General features: G+C 41.8%; 1 protein-coding gene across 6 annotated transcripts in view; it reads left to right on the top strand.

Annotated features, from left to right (window-relative positions):
* The first annotated feature begins 9,047 nt into the window (after positions 1 to 9,047).
* The window catches only part of LOC128430074 (nuclear factor 1 B-type), a 59,464-nt gene continuing 53,632 nt past the window's right edge, over positions 9,048 to 14,879 (top strand). For 2 of the 6 annotated variants that reach the window (XM_053416023.1, XM_053416024.1), the window contains exons 1-2: positions 9,048 to 9,412; positions 13,555 to 14,086. In XM_053416023.1, the coding sequence (XP_053271998.1) occupies positions 9,395 to 9,412; positions 13,555 to 14,086 (550 nt within the window). In that variant the 5' untranslated portion in view covers positions 9,048 to 9,394. Of the gene's footprint in view, positions 9,413 to 10,253; positions 10,980 to 13,554; positions 14,087 to 14,879 lie in introns of those variants that run through there. The other 4 variants (XM_053416025.1, XM_053416027.1, XM_053416021.1 and 1 more) reach the window with 2 other exon arrangements.

Genomic DNA, 14,879 nt, shown 5'->3' on the forward strand with positions numbered 1-14,879 from the left:
CTGTTTGGTTCTCTCTGCACTACGTGTCACATTAAGAGCCCAAGCATCAGTTCAGTTGTCTCATAACAAATGGCCATTGTCCTAAAAAGTCCTTAAGTCCCAGTGAGGCGTACGTAATGTGTGCATGATCCGTGAACATAATCTATGAGTGTTGTCTAAAATGGTTGCATTTTATTAACATTATCTGCACACACACACACACACACACACACACACACACACACAAACACACGCACACGCACACAGACACGCACACACACGCAAACACACACGCACACACACACAAGCACAGTATTTCCCTTGGCAAATCCAACATTAAATATAAATCTTAAACTGTACACAGCCCCAGCTGAATTATTCAAGTGAGCTAAGAGAAACTGATAATTTAAGCATAGTGATAAATCATCATTGGTGGAGGTATCTTTTAAATAGGATATAACATAGCTTTAAACATCACCATGAAATACAAAGCTTGAGCCAGTTATTCTATACTAACCTTGTGCTCACTGCTTGGTCCTATTGTATGTTCTTTATTGCATTTGTTTGGTGATAGTTCATTTAAAGGACAAACAGAGACGAACATGCTCCCTAAATTATCACATGTCTATCGTACTTTTTAAATCTGGCTGTGTCTTTAAATTGATCAGTTTTAATATCAGTGGTGTTTCTAGAAGTCAAAGCAAGTACCTATATCACACCAAAGAAAGTAATCTTCAATATATCTGCAATAGAGATATTATCTACATTAGTGCTGAACCTCTAGTATGTTTTAAAGTGCCTGGGTTGAAATTTAATTTGTCAATTTAAGCCTTATGATAATAAAAATTAAGGGAAGTCCTTTCTAGATAATAGCAGGCGGGAGCAGCCTGAGTTAAATGTGCTCTTAATCTCTGGCAATTGGTTGGTCAACCCAACTAATTAAATAAGTGACCACCTGCTAGTTTTACAGTCTATGACATCTGGCTGAACAAAAGAAATAATTGGCCACATGCTTGATAAACATAAACTGCGCTCGGAACAGTTATCGCTCACATACAAGGCTGTTTACCTGTCTAGGATTGGAGTTATTGGCTTGGCGTGTTCTGCTGCCATTTTTTGCCAAAGCCCAGACACGGATTAAGTCTACACGATGGAACATAGAATTTATTATCTGATCACTAATTATGGGTAGCGCGTTTTTTTTAGTTTACCATCCATATGGGCCATATTTCCTGTATGATTTGGCGATTAGGGTCACCCCCATCATCAGCTATGCTTTACTTTGATGCTTGTTACGTATTAGAGAACTGTACATTTGAACGGTATCTTCTTATAATTTGAGAACGATCCACTTTCTTTATACATATGAAGGAACATACAGTTATCAGAACTTCTTTTAAATTTAGTTTTCTAATTAAAAACTAAAATTCCAACTCTTAAAATTAATACAGTGACCCCAACTCTTAATAAAAGCATGATTACGTTTGTCAGACTTCATTGAGTCACATGGGTGGGCCTCCATTTTCCCTCGCTGCTCCACAGCTGAAGTTCCTGAACAAGGAGGTATTGATTGGCATATTGATTTTCAAATAAGCTCTCATTGTAGAAAGTAGAAATCCAATTAAAAGTTGAACTTGAAACGGTTAATCCAATCAAGACTATGAAACTTATCGATTTTACCCTCAAAATCAATAAGGTGCATGCGGCGTTCGTCTATGAGATCGCCCCAAACATTTTCCTTTCTCCATAATCATGGAGCGCGTTTGGCATCAGCTGAATAACGTGTCAGAAATGTTGTTCTTTTGATTTGCTTAACAAATTTTTTCACAGAAGTGATCAAACTCTTGAAACTGGGTCCCGTGACCTATAACACATTAAAGAACAATTTAATTCCAAATTAAGTTATAATTTATTAAATTATTTTTACATTAATAATGTATTAGTTGGCCTCACAGCAAAAAGGTTTGAATCCCAGGTGGGCGAGGAGTTTCTATTTTCTCTCAGTATCTTTATGGGTTTTCTCTGGCTTCCACCCTAAATCCAATGACATGCAGATTGTGGTGAGGTTGCCTGGAGGCTCTAAATTGACTGTAGGAGTGAATGGTTGTTTGTCTTGTATATCAGGACTGGTGACCTGTCCAAGGTGTACCACTCCTCTCGCCTAATGTCAGCAGGGACTGATTCCAGGACCCCCTGCGACCATTCGGATATCATGGTTGGATGGATGACTGGTTTTAGCCTCTTCACATTGGCTTCCAGTACATTCTAGAATTGATTTTAAGGTTATTTTAAGAACTTACGAGGAACTTAATGGTCTGACTCCAAATTATAACTTAAGGAATAATAAACAGTTCCATAAGCCTCGAAAGATGCTTCTTCCAAATACACAGTTCCCATCAGCTGTTTCCGTAGTATCACTTCTGATAATATTAACACACTCAGTGTTCAGTGAGAGTTTATATTTCTCGTCTTTCCTCCCCCACAGAGTAAAATTCATCTGCCTGTTCTGTGTCACGAGCAGAAGACATTTGCTTTCCATGACGACTGTGGAGTGTCTCATTGTTCCCCATGCTTAAGAACCAATTAAGTTCCCCAGCTCCTAATTAGGCTCCTAATTATCGCTTTATTAAAGTGCAATGAAAAGGTCAATTCGAGCAGGTACTTATTAAAAAGCAGCTACACAGAGCAATCAGCCCCATAACAACATAACATGCAGCTGGTTGTCTGCACCACATGTGCACAATTTGTGTGATTAAGACTTCATGTTTCTAACTTTAGGTCATTTGAAATTAACATAGTAAGATTGAACCCTATACATCGGAAAATATAGTGTTCAGTAACCTCTGACTTCAGTGGGCAACACAATCAAGTGAAGTCCTTGTCTTCATTTCCACAGTTTTCCCTTTATCTCCTCTATTTGTTGTAAGTAATGCTAAGTTACTGTTGCTAAGTCCACCCACCTTCCCCGTGGGGAAATCCAGCTGCCACTGAGCGGCCTCGGCGAGGAGGATCGGAATGCGGTGGTGGAGAAAAGGCCTTTTCAGCCGGCGTTCAGATAACATTTACATGGACACGCCAAGACGTCTTAATTCATGGATCAAAATACAGTCGGCCCCAGTGAAGCCCCACGCAGAGGCTTAGGGGGAAATCTAACGCAACAGTTCTCTTGATAACTGCTTGATCTTCAGGATTGGTTTTAGTGCTATTCGACTGGGGTCACCTTTGAATGTAAAGAATACTTTTCATTGACATCAGATAATCCTTTCACACAATACAGCGTTTTTATTCACAGGAGTCAGTGGGATCTCAGTGTCTGAAAGGAGCTTTGTGTCAGTCACAAAATTGGATATTTCACAGTAGGCGGGTTTCGTTTACTTGAAAATAAGTTAAAACTGAGAGATGTCAGCACTGACCAACAGCCAGCTTGTTTCTGACTCTGAGTAAATTAAGATAGATAGATAGATAGATAGATAGATAGATAGACAGACAGACAGACAGACAGACAGACAGACAGACAGACAGACAGACAGACAGACAGACAGACAGATAGATAGATAGATAGATAGATAGATCCATCTGCTCCTGCTCTCTGCCACTTGAACATTAACTGATTCTTTACAGTCCATCAAATTCCTTTAATAACAAAACCATCTAATTTCCCTTGACTGCTTCATTTTGACACTACATATCAACATTGTTGTAATTCATCTAAATGTCCTGTGTAACTTCCTCTGCAGAACAAATGCAAAAGAGGGGAGAGGGGGTTAGGGACAGGGGAGGAGGTTTGTTTAGTGGGAGGGGGGTTGGCGAGGGTTGCAGGGGTCATGGCTCTTGTAATTACCACAGTCAGGTCCAAGTCCCTGGTCAAGCTGTTGCTGATTTTTTTTCTTTCTCTCTCCTCTCCCCCTCCCTCCATAATTCTGTGTTGTCAAGGACCAGCCTTCATGTGGCACAGCATGCCTCCACTGCTGATGCCCCTCTGATTTGGTTTTCTTATCTTCCACCGGCCGGGTGTCGGATGAGAGCCTGGGAGGGAGTGCAGCCATGGCCGGGAAACTGACAGAGAGGTCCATCAAATGGCAGCTTTGTTATGACGTGTCAGCCAGGACGTGGTGGATGGTGAGTGTGGTGAAGCTCTTTTGTCTTGTCTGCCTCCTCTTGGTTCCCTTAACCTCAAAAAAGGTTGGCAGGGTTTTTTGTCATAACCTCATTTTGTAAATTGTCAAAATCTAAAAGTGGGTGGTGACACATTTGGAGACTTTGTGAATACATACAGCTGATTTGGGATGGCAACCCTTATTGATTCCACCTCCTAACAGTCCTGTCATAAATTAATTTACTTTTATTTTAACCTATTTTTGGTTTTTTTTTGATTATTTTATTGCTAATGGGTCTTTGGTTTGAGTCTAAATTTGTCTCTGCCCAGGACCAGATTGACCAGATTGACTTTTGTGAGGGATTTTTGTAGAAAAGGTTTCAACGTGTAACTATATAGTTGACTACAGCAACAATTAGCATGTGACTGAGTGCTACTTTTTACTTTAAAATTGCTATAATTGTTTTACCGAAAAAGTCTAATTTTTCTATACGATCATGTGATCCTCAAGGCCAGTATTCGTGACTTTCCTACTCTTCGATTGACCGGCAAAGAAATCAACGATTTTAGAGGTGTGTGTGATCAAAATGTGCTCAAAGGCTATATATTCTCCTGTAGACGAACGACTGAGAGACCCACTTTGTCTTCAGTAGAAGCGTGTTCCTCAACTGCACCTCTCTGTGCACCCTCCGCAGTGTTGATTTGATAGTGTCGAACAAAGAATCCTTGTCCAGCCCGCGCCTTTCCCATGCTGAAGAGGCAACACGGGCTGACATTTCATTCTGAATATTTATTTACTCGCCGGACAACAGGCGTGCTTTTATTGTGCCCCATCTCCAGGGTTTGACCCGAGGTTGGTTTGTCTGTCTCGATCCATGTAGGCTGAGAGAAATGACCCATTCATTGCAGGCCCTGCTGCTCCTTATCTGCTCCTCTGTTCTGCCCTCTTTTCAGCCAATGTCTGTTGCACTGGCTACTTGACTTTACGCCCTTTAACTGATTTTGTTTCAAAGGATGACACAGAATCAGTTTCCTCCTATATCTGCAGCTTGGTATGAAAACCGAGGCTAGGTGCTTTTAATAATTAATGCAGGAGGGATGAAGAGAGAGCCGTCCCTGCAAGCGCCCTGCAAGTTGTTCAAAACTTCATATAAAGATAAGAGATTGAGGGATTAAGCAGGTGAGAGGCTGTGTTGTTATGAAAAGATACTGACTGGTTGAGGAAGGCCCAGAGGAAATGGTGCAATGGGAGGAAGTTGCATCACACACACTAAAGCCCTCATAGTATATCGAGGACGGGGGCATCTAAGGTCACAAGATATCTTTCAAGCTTTATTTGTCACATGTGACATGTCTACTTTGGTTCATTAACTTTATTTTCAAACGTGCTGATATATGGAGTTGTATAATACCACACTGAAAAAGTATCTTTGCCCAGTCAGTCAAAGAAGTAAATGATGGCACATCTATCAACTGCTTTTTCCCCGTTCTATGAAACAATATTCCAACAAGTGATCATCAGCAGTGGTTTGGCTGCAGTGTCATCGTTTTACTGCTCATTTCACTACATGTGGTGTGCATGTGTGTTTTCTTTAGCATTGTTTAGTGCTTGATACGCCTGGGTCCATGTTGTCATATGTCATAAAGTTATGAGATTAATTTATGCATTATGAATGGTATGTGTCTGTGTATGTACTTCTGTGTTTTTCATAAATGTGTCTGCAGATGAACACTAGACTGGCTGGTCAATATGATACATTTACATGTTGGACTTAAGTTTGCATGTTAATTAATATGGATTGTACTTTTGAATCAATAGAAATAAACTTATAATATTTGGGACAAGGTTGTAACTATATGCCTCGTGCCACTGACATGTCTTACTGGGGTTTAAATATGAGAGCACCAATCTTATACTCTCCCTTGTGGTTTTCATAATATTGTATTGCTAAGTATGGTGGTAATTATGAGTATTTGCACTCAACATGATTTTATTATTATTAAAAATGTTACCATTTTTATTGTTGGCTGGCAAATTTCTACTTAGGAAGAACTTGTATGATATGGACGTTATTCTACCTGTTATCACCACATTAACAATTTGTAATCTTCATAGGATAAACCTGTCTTTTCATTGGGACTTGCAGAGGTGGCCATAGTAATAAATGAATAGCCTAAATGCCATTTAAACAGGCGCACTTAAAAAAAAAACTGCAAGATGTGTGGCTTTTATTTGCCGCCACGTGAGGGCGGTAGAACCTTATTCAGAGGACTGAATCATGCCATCTGATTCATTAGACTGGTGTCATATAGTTTGGGGCTAAAAGGAAGAGACTAAAGAGTCAGTGCATTAGATAATAATCGAGCCGTTTATAGCATCTTAGCTATAACAACCATTAATATGTCAAATGGAGGAAATCTGAAGTGACACATTACTAAAAGAATACTTCTAAATCTAAAATCTAAATGTATTAATTAAAATGTAAACAATAGGAGCCTGAAATAAGTTTTTTAAAGACTTAATAGTCAGAGAGACAAGATTTATTTACTCTTCACCCTTGGAGTAGCTTTGCCTCAACGATGCCACACAAAGACTGAAGACCAGGCCTGAACTTTTCCTTGAGATGATTATTGATTAGCATTTTATAATCATGTGGGGACTGAAAGCTCTTAGCTTAATTATTCCCGAGCATCGCATCACAACTGCTGATGGCTGCACTTGATGCAGACACATGAACCCATATGACCACTGTGACATGTTCAGATATTGTGGGAACAGTGTGTTAATGTCACGATCGCAGTGATGAAAGGGAAGGGACATTTTCTGTTGTAAGATGAAACATTCAATCACATTTCCTACGGCTGCTGCCACACAGCATATAATGTATGATTAGTCAAGGTTGTCCCCCCCCCCCCCCCCCCTTTAAATATCCCATCAGTCATTTACCCTGGCACCATTACTACCACACGAAATACTTATACTATTACAACAGTGTTTACCATCGCTGCAGTCACTGATTTGAATTTTTAACCTTCACTCATCTGGAAAGGACTTTCTGCTTCAACTTTAAAAATGTTATGTAAACATAGAAATGATTCGTCTATTATACCATAATTTCCTATTAGTTTGCACTAGCAGCTATATCAGTGCCTTCAACGCAAATTGAAACACTATCAGACACATGTGTACATATGTATTATTAATACCATCTCTTTTCTTTCTACTGCCTCTGCAAATAATAATAATAATAATAATAATAATAATAATGATAATAATGATAATAATGATAATAATGATAGTAATGATAATAATGATAATAATATATTATGGAGCTATAATCATAGCAGTGTTGTGATTGTCAGCATCAGTCAGTGGCTCTTCATCGCTATTCAACACATACTGACTGACTGTCCGGCTCTGTCAAGCCCCCCCACAGCACGTCAGAGGAGCGGAAATGAGGGGCCCAGGGTACAGAGTCCCGGGGCCACCGCTGCTGGCCAATGAGAGGCCAGAATGCAAACACCATTACAAAACTCTGCTGCGTCAAGCTGCAGAGAAACAGCTCGATGGTCGACCAAGGGAAATAGGTTGGGGAACTTTCAAAATAAGAGACCCCAATTCTTCACGTCTGGAGGTCAGACAATGTGTAAAAATAGCAAATGTGGCCCAAATATGGCAAAACAAATGTCGTCGATTTTTGTGCCAAGGCGTGAACTGGATATGAACCTCAAGTGTGGTAAATGGTGATTATGGCCCAAATACCAAAAAACTAATTCTGGCCTTTCTTGGTTGACATGCGGTATTGCTGTGGCTCACTTGTGGCCCAGATCTGGCAAACAGGAGCAGGTAGCCCAAGTGCCATTATTACATGTGGTATGCAGGCCAGATGTGGGATGTAGACTAAATCTGGGCCAAAACAATTTTGATATACATGTTTTCCTCTGTTTCTTCTACGTGTTAGGCACCATTTTTTCATTAGTAGATTTTTAATTTCTTCTCGGTTTCTACTTTTTTGCTTCTGTGGCGTGTTAGAAGCATCATCAACAAATCCACTCCTCGGCGGCAAATCCTGCGGCGGGATCTCCTGTCGTGTTCTCACATCGGCTTCTCCGGACTTTCTGCAGACTCTCTACCAAGGGGCCAGCCAGAAAAGGTCCGGAGGCTCTCAGTCGGACATGTGCGTTCTCACATAAACTGCCTTCAGACATAAACTGAACATGACTTGCAGCTCCTTCGTATTTTCTGTAGGAGGTGCGTGTGTGAATTCAAATGTCAGAGTGAGACGCTCCACAGTCTCTCCGGAGTTTCTCCGCCTGGCCTCCAGGAGTATAAGGTCTGTAGAAATCCAGGAGAAGTGGATGTGGGAACACAGCAGGGGATCCCTGCTGCATTCACCGCAAGTGAGTGGGGGGGGGGGGGGGGGGGGGGGGGGGGGAGGGGAGGACTAAAAAAACTGAAAGAAAACAAACCACTCAGTGAAAAAGCGGCGACATACGTAGAGGAAAGTCTGGAGAGTTTGTGGTGATTAGAGCTGACACCAGTGTGTGTTATCACGTGATCTCTGCAGCGGAGTTAACACGTCACTTCCTGCCTCTCTCTGCTGCACCCCGCTGCTCCACTTCTCACCTGAATAATGTAGTGGATTTGTTGCTGTTGTGAACAAGTCTGTGCAGAGGACCTCCTGCTGTGTTGTGCATATGTAAAAGGCAAACGCTGGGTAAACTCCAGAGACAATTCTTTGGACTTTACCCACAGGTCACTTCTGAAAACGCCTATACAGCCCCTCTAGAGGAAGGTGTTCACAGGAGTTCTGTGCATGTCCGAAAGCAGCTAAAGTGTGTTTCTACTGCAGCATAGACTGTGCACAAGCAGGGTTAAAGAGGCTTTTATTTGGAAAAGCCCCACCGGAATGTGAGTGAGTCAAAGCACCGTGCTACTTGATGGACGCTGCTGCTGCGAGCGGAGGGGCGGCAGTCCGGCAGACAGTGAAAGTGAAGGCGGAGACCAGCCCAGCGCCGAGAACTCAGCCTCTTCTGGATCCCGTTCAACTCCGCTGAACAAGCCCCAAAAGAGCGGTCCAAAAAAAGTGAGACCCGAAGAGGAAGGAAGACAAGAAAAAAAGATAGAGGGGGAGAGAAAAGAGCCGAGGTGCTCCTAACTTCTTTTCACCGCTATCTGCCAAGAATTGTCTTCCGGTGTTTGACTTTTTTTTTTCACTGCAAGAGAAAATACCCTGCAAAGCACAAAGTTGAACGTGAGAATATGTGAAGCCACCGGCTTGTGTGTTTCAACCCGGCTCCAGGACCCCACAGTAATCCATGCAGTACAGTGCAATGGTACGTGAACGTGGATTGTTGTTGTTTATTTCCAAAATGTTGTGATAATAAGTGAACGGCTCTGTGTGGTTTATACTTGACGATTGGGGGCATATGTTGAGAATTGGGTTCAACTTTTTTTTTTACATTTTTTTTAAACATGGACCACAACATGACTTTTTTTGGCACGGTTTTGGCCAAAGAAAAAAAAACTGTACTAAACTTGGCACGGCTGCCTGTGTTAACATCCCATTCCCCTTATTTTGGTAAATTAACTCTTATGTGGACTGTTGACACACACACACGCACACACACACACTCACACACACACGCACACACAGACACACACACACACACACACACTGTAGCCACAAAGTAACAATTTAACTTCCACTCCTTTCAGCATTCAGGCCACACTGTCACTTTCCTTCTGGGTGTTTTATATTGTGTTCCATTTAAATTATTTAATTGTTATTGATGAAGACAAATTACATTTCAAATAAAAAGTTCATTATTATCTTCAGAAATTATCACTTTATATTAGAGATTAAAGCATTTCAATATTTAAATTTTTATAAGAACGAACCTTTTCAGGGAAATTCATGTCTCCTTGGCCCACATGGGGCCGACAGACTAATAAGAGTGTGTGTTTGCTTTTTACTGATCAACACACACACTCCTGAATTATCTGAATTTGGAGGAGAATAAGCAGGGAGCGCATGTTGTTGTTGTCAGGGGAGCTCCAGGGTTGGGGATCGCACGTTGCCAAATCTGCGCAGGGAAATGTTCCCTTTTTCCGCGTCTGTTCAGTCCAAAGTCCCCGAGGCTCTTTAGACATTATCCCGCAGGAGTGAGTGAGTGTGTCTGAGGAGGAGGAGGAGTGGAGTGGTGGTGGTAAATGAATTGTCCGGAGGAGGAGAGGAAGGTGCTGTGTGGTTAGATTAAAAGTTGTGCGTTTTGGATGAGGAGCAGCAGGAGGAGGAGGATGAGGCAAAGGAGGAGGAGGAGTGTGACTGTGTAATTACGTGGCTGCAAGAAAAAAAAAAGAGTGAGAGAGGGGGAGAGAGAGAAAAAAAAAAGTTGGGTCTGATTTGCTGGAATCGCGCAGGAGCCGGAGGTGCAGCGAACGGTTTCACATCAAGTTTTGAGGAACGCAGGGGTGAACATCGCACACTCTTCTTCTCCAGCGCCGCCTCTGCTGAAGTGATGCTTTTTAAGAACGAGGCACCGCTGCGCCGATAAGACGATCCGCGCGTACCGGAGCGAGGAGTGCGCACGGCCGCTCCGCTTGCACCGGCTCCACTGCCAGAGAGCTCCCCGTGCATGTCCGAAAATATATAACAATCTCCTGCTTAAAAACGTTTTTTTCTCAGCGGAGACGACAATCTTTGGATCGCAAAAAAACATTTCATGGATGTCATTGGATAATCTTTTTTGTTTTACGCGGATAGCTGCTGCTCCTCCACAGTCTCACACGGTGCACGTCGGTTCAGGAATGGCGCGATAAAGTGATCAGAGGAATCAGTCCTAGTACATTCACTTTGTGTGTAGCCGTCTCGCCATGTACTCTCCAATTTGTCTCACTCAGGTATTTGTGTCTTTTATTTTTATTAAATATACATTTAATGGCTTGCGCATTTATGTTAAAATAGGGTTATTGAAAGTTTTGTGTGTGTGTGTGTGTGTGTGAGGATTGCACAGTTTCACCTCTGCGTGGTAAAAATAAGTTTTGCCTTTACGCGAAAATTAAGCGATGGAACTTTGTAATCCACATTGCTCGTGTTTGTGTTGGGTTTCACTGTCGACATCTTATTTTCGTGTGAAAGTCCAGGCGAAGAAAATATTTCACACCTCTATAGTCACCTTAAAGTAAAAGATTCCTCTCTATTCCTGCGCTCTCTTCGTGCGTAAAGTTGTGCGTAAAAGGGGATTTTAAGGTTTTTGGCTACCCTGTATAATTAACATAGGTACCTCTGGTTTATTTAGGTTCTTTGCGTCCTCTAATAACCTCACGCACACTCCCCGGCTTTGCTTGAGCCGTGTTTGTATTTTTTTCCCCTCCACGTGTATATTTTTATTTAGAGTAGAACCCCTATATTTTGAGTTTGGAAGTGAGAGGTGGAGGCAGATAAAGCCACTTTCACTGTAGGTAGATCAAACGCACGATAAGCTCGGTGCGGCGTTGGAACAGAGTAGCTGACTGTTTTGGCTGACTCAGTTTTACTGTTTATATTTTACTTGGCATAAGTAAGTGATTGACTGAGATGTGGTTTAGTTTGTACTTAAGAGGATTGTGCTTTTATGGCCCCAGCTGAAGTACACCGTGTAGGCCCTGGCCAAGTCATTTATCTTTACAGCATTTGGCTTTAGACTGGGTGAAAAGAAGAAGAAAAAAATTAAACGTATTATTTAGTGTTTTTGAACAGGAAGCCAGAAGTGAAAAGGATTTAAGTCACTGTGACTGCAGATCACATTTACTGCTCACTTCTGTCAGTTTAATTGGTCACTTTATAGTTGAGAGCTGACTTTAAAAGCAGTTCTGAATTATTTTTTTAACATCTCTAAAAGAATGTGGATAGGTAGCATCCACAGTAAATATAATACGCATGGAATAAAACAGAATAGAGAAAACATTTGTTAAAAATTATGATTTAACATTTGTAACCGGGAGCAGCATTTTATTGGCCAAGAGCTGGAAATGTGTCTTGTCAGAGGAGCACCAGCAGTGGTCACAGATAGGGAGTGGATTTCTGTGGTTTCCCCTGCCTGTCTGGCTGCCTACAAAAAGAACAATATGTGGTTTAACTCTTCAAAAGCCTGCTCAGAAAAGGGGGCCGCTTACACTTATTAGATTTGACATTTTAACGACCTAAAACAAAGATAAGTCAAAGTTTGTCGACTCCTCTCGCAGCTGCAGTAATTTCTGACTACTCTTAAATCATCCGTTCCGCCATCCTGTACATTCCTACACCTACGGAGAACAAGCTCTAAGAGATTACTATAATTTGTTTTAGACTTACCGATGTATTATTGATGTGCACTGCCTTTAGGCCGGTGAACTTCTGGTTTGTTGTGGAAATTAATGTTTGCATTTAGCTCCTAGGATCAAGACAAATTCTGTCAAATGAGCACGGCTAAAGTTTCTCTTTTTGACTCATATTTGCAAAAAAAGAAATCAGTTTAGAATGAAAGATCACACGGAACAGAGTGTACTGAGGATTAATACATAGAAAACCCATATAAAAAAGGGCTGAAAATATTCCCCCTAATATTGATATGAATATCTGGTAATTGATGAGGAGAATAAGATTCAGAAAGACATTTTTATTTAATTAAAGCAAGAGGAAGCATTTTGAAAGTAGGCTAAGGTTTTCACCGTCACACCTCAGGGTTTTGGAATGAAGCTGGGCGAGTGTCATTCCATGTGTTAACCTTAACGCCCGAGATGATTTGGCACTAACCTCAGAATGAATCCTAATTTAACCTTTGTAGAATACCTTTCACATGGTTGCCTCACACGCCGCCTCGCTCCTCTGCTTGTGTTTTTAATACAGTTTCTGTACGTTCGACATGCGTACAACGATGCTCTTTGTATAGTGCCCCGGAGAATGGGAATCTCTTCAACCTCCTATTTAACTGACTGCAAAACCCCTTGGCCCTCGCGGCTTCAACTCCATCCTTCGTGAAAAGTGCGATAAATTCACGTTTGGATTGTGAATAGTTTGATAAGATAAATACAACTGCAAGGGGCGCATGCTCTCTGTTTCAGCAGCGGCACAGGCGTCCCGCTCAGAGCATGCTCGGGAAACGAGAGCGGAGACTCCAGTGCATTCAGTCACAGAGTCGGTGCTATTGTAGTGCTGGCAGTTGATATAAACAGTGGAATTTCCTTGTCATAGCCGCAGTACATCCAGATACATCCAGAATGGTAAAATCAGTTGCTGCCGTATGAAGAGAAACTTCTGGACTCAAAGCTGCTGAAACTGCCAAGAAGAAATTATGTGGCTCATGATGAGGAATTGTTTATTTGTGGTCTGGCTTCCCCTCTGCCTCAGATTAGTAGCTGACTAAACCCATATTTCTTCTTCACGTTTGACGACATGAGTCTCTGATTACATTTCTCTCCTTCTCTTTTCCCTCTCCTCTCCCTCTGGATGCTCCAGGATGAATTTCATCCCTTCATCGAGGCACTTCTCCCTCACGTCCGTGCCATCGCCTACACATGGTTCAACCTCCAGGCCAGAAAGCGCAAGTACTTCAAGAAGCACGAGAAGCGGATGTCCAAGGACGAGGAGCGTGCGGTGAAGGACGAGCTCCTGAGTGAGAAGGCCGAGGTAAAGCAGAAGTGGGCGTCCAGGCTGCTGGCCAAGCTGCGTAAGGACATTCGGCAGGAGTACCGGGAGGACTTTGTCCTCAGTGTGACGGGCAAGAAGCACCCGTGTTGCGTGCTGTCCAACCCGGACCAGAAGGGCAAGATCCGCCGGATTGACTGTTTGCGGCAAGCCGACAAAGTTTGGCGTCTGGACCTGGTGATGGTCATCCTCTTCAAAGGCATCCCTCTGGAAAGTACAGACGGCGAGCGCCTAGTCAAGTCTCTACATTGCACCAACCCAGCACTTTGTGTCCAGCCACACCACATAACAGTATCGGTCAAGGAGCTGGACTTGTTTCTAGCATACTATGTCCAGGACCAAGGTAAGTCCCAGCTCACACTGTCTGTGTTTGTGTCTCTTTGTGGGTGTGTTACTTTTTGGCAGCCTAACAATCCCCACTACACATATTTAAAATAAACGTCAACACAAAAACCGTGACATTTAGTGCTGTAAATATACAGCGTACATTTTTATGTGGTTCCACTGTATCATGAAGCAAAACAAAAAGCCAATCTGTTATCAATACTCATATATTTTAAATGTATCTTTGCTCTTCTAGCGCCTACTCATGATCAGTTATTATTCTGTTGTGGTCGACACACACACACACACACACACACACACACACACACACACACAGTGCGCAGCTCGTATTAAATAGAGACATTTGTGTAAAGTTGCAGCCCAGATTCATAACTCATAATGTAATTTTTGTCTTTAACATGTATTTAAACAGCATATTTTAAAACAATAATCTGAAGCTGTCCTTACTGAGTTAAAAAATATAGCCTCCATCCCCAGAGTGCCCATTATATAACATTATGTAATTTTAAAACTCTCCTGTTGTCCTCAGAACAATTTAAAATCAGATTCCCCTCATTAAAACAGGTACATTACACTCAACATACTTATTAACTAAATTACTAACCAACAGATTACTGACAGAAGTCATGCCAGTTTGGCAATTAAAAGTGTGAATAACCTTTAAGCGTTCATTAATATTTGCAGTAAATTTCAGTTGTAATTTCTTAAAGTATATGAAAGATATGTTGTAATGTGAGCGAATGGAAACCTCTCTTTTCTTTTTAGTCTTTGTGAAATCTTTGTATTTTTTT

This window comes from Pleuronectes platessa, chromosome 23, assembly GCF_947347685.1.
Source record: "Pleuronectes platessa chromosome 23, fPlePla1.1, whole genome shotgun sequence".
NCBI classification, from domain to species: Eukaryota; Metazoa; Chordata; class Actinopteri; order Pleuronectiformes; family Pleuronectidae; genus Pleuronectes; species Pleuronectes platessa.